Below are 4,631 nucleotides of genomic sequence, written 5' to 3'. Positions count from 1 at the left end.
GAGTGTGTTTAAAAATGTAAAAGATTGGATGGCCAATAATTTTCTCCTATTGAATTCAGATAAGACAGAGATATTACTTATTGGACCAAAAAACAGTACACAGAATCTCGTAGATTACAATTTGCAATTAAACAGATGTACTGTTACCTCCTCTACAGTCAAAAAATCTGGGGTGTTATATTAGACAGTAACTTGTCTTTTGAAAATCATATTTCCCATGTTACAAAAACAGCATTCTTCCCATCGTAGAAACATTGCCAAGCTACGAACGTATTACCTGTTCCTGATGCAGAAAAGATATTCATGCATTCATGACCTCTAGACTGGACTATTGTAATGCACTGCTAGGTGGTTGTCCTGCATCCTCAATAAACAAGCTACAGGTAGTACAAAATTCAGCGGCTAGAGTCCTTACCAGGTCAAGAAAATATGATCATATTACCCCCAGTTTTGCAGTCTCTCTGCACTGGCTACCTATTAAGTTCTGTATCAGTTACAAAATATTATTACTTACCTATAAGGCCCTTAAATGGTTTAGCTCCTGCGCACCTAACTAGTCTTCTACCACGCTACAATCCATCATGCTCCCTAAAGTCGCAAAACTCTGGGCTTTTGATAGTACCTAGGATAGCAAAGTCCACTAAAGGAGGTAGAGCTTTTTCACATTTGGCTCTCAAAATCTGGAATAGCCTTCCTGATAATGTTCGGGGTTCAGACACACTTTCTCTATTTAAATCTAGATTAAAGACACATCTCTTTGGCCAAGCATTCCAAATAATGCATCATTTAAACATGGACTGCAGTTATATCTGATCAAATGTGCATTATTATTCTTTAGCTTGGGTTAAACTAATTAATTTTACTTGGCTGAATCAGCAGCTACGCTAATTATGTCTCTATTTGTTTCTCTGTTTTGCCACGGGATTTACATACATTTGGACTAGGATTTACACAAGCTCCAGTCTGGATCCAGAACACCTGAGAAGAGATGATGCCAACCCCCTCAGAGGACCTCAGATGATGCTAACCCAGAGACACATACAGAACTACCACATTTGCTATAAGTTTGATTGCATCATATAATAATTGCTGTTAATAGTGTTCATCATCTGTTGTGATTACATCTTTAAAAACTGATTTTTTTTGTACATTTTTCTGCCGTATGCACATAAAACTCAAAAGGTGCTGTACAAATACAGCATTATTGAATTGAATTGAATATTGTTTTCAGCCATATCTAGTTAGCTTTGCTACCCCTGAAAACCACTATACAAATATACTTGAATTGAATTGAATTAGCGTTTTAAATCGATTACTGTCCGAAATCGGCGATTCACAATTTAAAAAAATCATGTTTCAAGATTGATGCATATGCATCGTCACCCAGCCGGCATTTCAATGTTAAAACACAACAACTGACCTTATTTCAACTATATTATAACGTTGACGGTTGGTCATGTGCCGGCTGGGCAGGGTTTGTAATTGATGCAGCAATAAAACGAGTGAATCTTTACACCCCTAATAATAACAATAACAATAACAATAAACTTATTTCATATTTTTCTCTAAACCTTCTTGGATATCAAGACAGGCACCATGCAATACTGGCCTAATTAAAGATATGTTGTGTGTGAATTTGCACGTTATAATGTAAGCATCATTAATGAACTCCTGTTCAATTAAAAAAAAAATAATAATAAAAAAACATTGATTAGTGAAATGAAAAAAATTATTTAATAAAAATGAGAATGATTTGTAATTGTCTGTAACTGCCCTGATTTAAGCTCGCAAAACACTTCTTAATCAGTGGTACAGTATTGCATTATTTGTGGATCATATTTAATACTTTGCATAAACATTTGCAATTAGTTTTTAAAAGGTATCTGTTCCCAGATAGCACGTGTACGTCTGCAAGATCCAATGTTGAAAACTCATTAATACTTTACATTTTTAACTTTTTATTCTAGGTGTGTTACAAAACAATGTCATACCGAGTGAGGAAAGTCCTAATGATTAAAAAACATCAGTATTTCAACATTGTGCATTGCAAGAATGACTCCAACGACAGATGTAACAAATGCTCTTACTGATAACCTTTAGGCCACTGTATAAAAAACAGGTACTTAATTTTTCCCAAGAATCGATGGTTTTGCAATATACTTTTTTATTTTTTTATCTATACAGTAACACAGAGGAGGAGCCTGATCTGGCAGATATTTAACAGTGTTTGTGTCACATTGAACAACATCGCAACACAAACGTTACTGTTTTATTCTCCATCATTTACCACACAAAGCATTCAGCGTTCAGATAATCATTCAGCAGAAGAGTGTTTACTTTCTTCAAGATTCTTCAAGCGAAGGCAAGATTGCAGTAAGATCATGTTTCCTTCTAATGTCAGTGTGATTTGATCATTATAAATAAGGATGATGATTGGATGTTTCTCTCTCTAGATGACGGTGTTTGTCGTGGCGCTTCTCTCTGTTCTCATGGGGTTTTCTGTGTCTGTTTCTGATGGATTCAAGCCCGTCGACTGCTCTGACGTTTATAAATCAGGACGGATACTCAGTGGGATTTACTCCATCTATCCAGCAGGACACATTCCTGTCTGGGTTTACTGTGAGATGATCTCAGGTGGGAAATATGAAGACAACGGAGCATGGACGGTACGAATGTGACTCTAGATCATCAAACACACATCAGCACATTCATTATGAATCATATATTCTATATAAACCCATCACAGGTGATTCAGAGGAGAATGGACGGCAGTGTGAATTTCTATTTGCCATGGAATCAGTACAGGACAGGATTTGGGAATGTGGAGGGAGAATACTGGCTGGGTAAGATCTCACAGCGTGTGTGTGTGTGTTTGTGTATATTCACATCCACAGTTTTTTTTAAAACGTTCTCCACACGTGTGTATATGATCAGGGCTGGAGAACATGTACCAGCTGACACGTAAGAACAAGTACATGCTGAGAGTGGATCTGGAGGACTTCACCGGAAGGAGAGGCTTCGCTCTGTACTCGTCCTTCTCTGTGGGTCCTGAAGCTGATGGGTACAAACTACAAGTTTCAGGATTCAAAGATGGAGGAGCAGGTAGGACACTTTCATTCATACTCATGAAAATGCATGGATAAAATCACACTTGAACAGATGTTTACTTGCTCACACACTTTCAAATCTTTTTTGTAATTTCACTGAAACATGTTCTTCATGTTAATAAGAATGCATCGATGTATCAGATAGACCCTGATAATATAATACATCTCAGAGACGTCTATTTGACGTCACATTTTCATCTGCAAGATGTATTTGAGTCTCTAAACTTTTATAGGACGTTTCCTATCAGATGTCACGTTTATGATTTAGAATTCATGCAAAACTGACATCTTAAAGACGTCTGTCAGATGTTTATTTTGTAATTAAAGTTTTATTTGAGTGTTCGCCGGTTCTCGCCTCCTTCTTCCCGTGATTGTGAAGTTTTTTTATTATTACAGTGATCTTAATCGATGGTTCTATCTAGCCATCACTGATGAATCACACAGTGGTAAGAAGCGCATTGAATACAAATCTCCCTCAGTCTGACGGTCAAGTCATGTTCTTGCCTGATTGGGTTTAGCTAAATTTGCATAAAAAATCATTTAAAATTAATAATGTTTTGTTTTTAAAATATTTTGTAACTGAAATTACACATCATGTTTTATGTCACATTACCAGCAGAGAAATTAAATATCATAAATATGTTGTACTATAAATAAGTAATAGATAAGATGTTAATGTCCTTAATGATGCTCTTCCTCTCTGCAGGCGACTCTTTGGCCTACCATAATGGACAGAAGTTCTCCACCTTTGACAAGGACCAAGACTCCAGTAGTGGTAAGAACTGTGCCAAAGTGTATCTCGGGGCATTTTGGTACAAAGAATGTCACAATGCAAACCCCAACGGTGTGTATTTATGGGGAGAAGATCCCACCCTTTTCGCCATTGGAAATGTTTGGTACACATGGAAGAGCAGTTTTGCTGTTGGCATGAAATTCATCAGCATGAAGATCAGACGTGTGTCATAGAAACATAGTGATTTCAGGAGCAAACATCCGATGTTGTGTTCACTATATTACAAAAGTGAAGGTTTAACGTTTTATTTTTGAATCAACTATTATCTGCTTCTGGTCTTTTGATTTACTGGTATGTAAATGAACTTCCAATAAACTCCTGCACTGCAAGCATGATGTCTTTATGTACATTGTGTCAGATGTGGTGTTCTCATGAGAAACCAATCATTTTATGAACAATTAGTCATTATAAGTGGAACAAATGGTTAAATAAAGAAGATAGTCAAATAAATTAGACAAATCAGTAAATGAGTGAAATAAATTAAATTAAATCATTACTCCCATGAACTGCTGTATTTCATATTTCATATTTCCATGCAAATATTGAGTAAATACTCTATAGTCTCTAATGTTTTGTGGATTCAGGATGGTGTGATGTAAATCTGCAATTGCGAGTTATAAAGTCAGAATTGTTTGATAGAAACTCACAATTCTGAGAAAGTCCAAATTGTGAGATAGTAACTTGCAATTCTGGCTTTATAACTCGCATCTGAGACTTTATATCCCACAATG

General features: G+C 36.1%; 1 protein-coding gene across 2 annotated transcripts; it reads left to right on the top strand.

The window, feature by feature from the left end:
- Nucleotides 1-2,209: 2,209 nt before the first annotated feature.
- On the top strand, nucleotides 2,210-4,229 carry LOC109069194 (microfibril-associated glycoprotein 4-like). 2 transcript variants are annotated; one of them, XM_042769755.1, is made up of 5 exons: nucleotides 2,210-2,362; nucleotides 2,454-2,666; nucleotides 2,747-2,843; nucleotides 2,935-3,102; nucleotides 3,814-4,229. In XM_042769755.1, exons 2-5 carry the CDS (start codon nucleotides 2,454-2,456, stop codon nucleotides 4,071-4,073), a joined length of 738 nt encoding a protein of 245 aa, XP_042625689.1. In that variant the 5' UTR covers nucleotides 2,210-2,362; the 3' UTR covers nucleotides 4,074-4,229. The 2 variants fall into 2 exon arrangements, with proteins under 2 accessions (XP_042625689.1, XP_042625688.1); XM_042769754.1 differs by having other exon boundaries at nucleotides 2,211-2,373.
- Nucleotides 4,230-4,631: the final 402 nt, after the last annotated feature.

Source organism: Cyprinus carpio, chromosome A14 (genome assembly GCF_018340385.1).
Source record: "Cyprinus carpio isolate SPL01 chromosome A14, ASM1834038v1, whole genome shotgun sequence".
Lineage (NCBI taxonomy): Eukaryota > Metazoa > Chordata > Actinopteri > Cypriniformes > Cyprinidae > Cyprinus > Cyprinus carpio.
Note: the sequence above shows the minus strand (reverse complement) of the source record. Positions and strands in the feature narration are given on the sequence as shown.

Bases quoted from the DNA above. Each gene is read 5' to 3' on its own strand.
- LOC109069194 (XM_042769755.1), top strand. From the start codon at position 2,454: ATGACGGTGTTTGTCGTGGCGCTTCTCTCTGTTCTCATGGGGTTTTCT. The intron at 2,667-2,746 runs GTACGAATGTGA...AACCCATCACAG, and splicing joins AAGACAACGGAGCATGGACG to GTGATTCAGAGGAGAATGGA. The intron at 3,103-3,813 runs GTAGGACACTTT...TCCTCTCTGCAG, and splicing joins ATTCAAAGATGGAGGAGCAG to GCGACTCTTTGGCCTACCAT.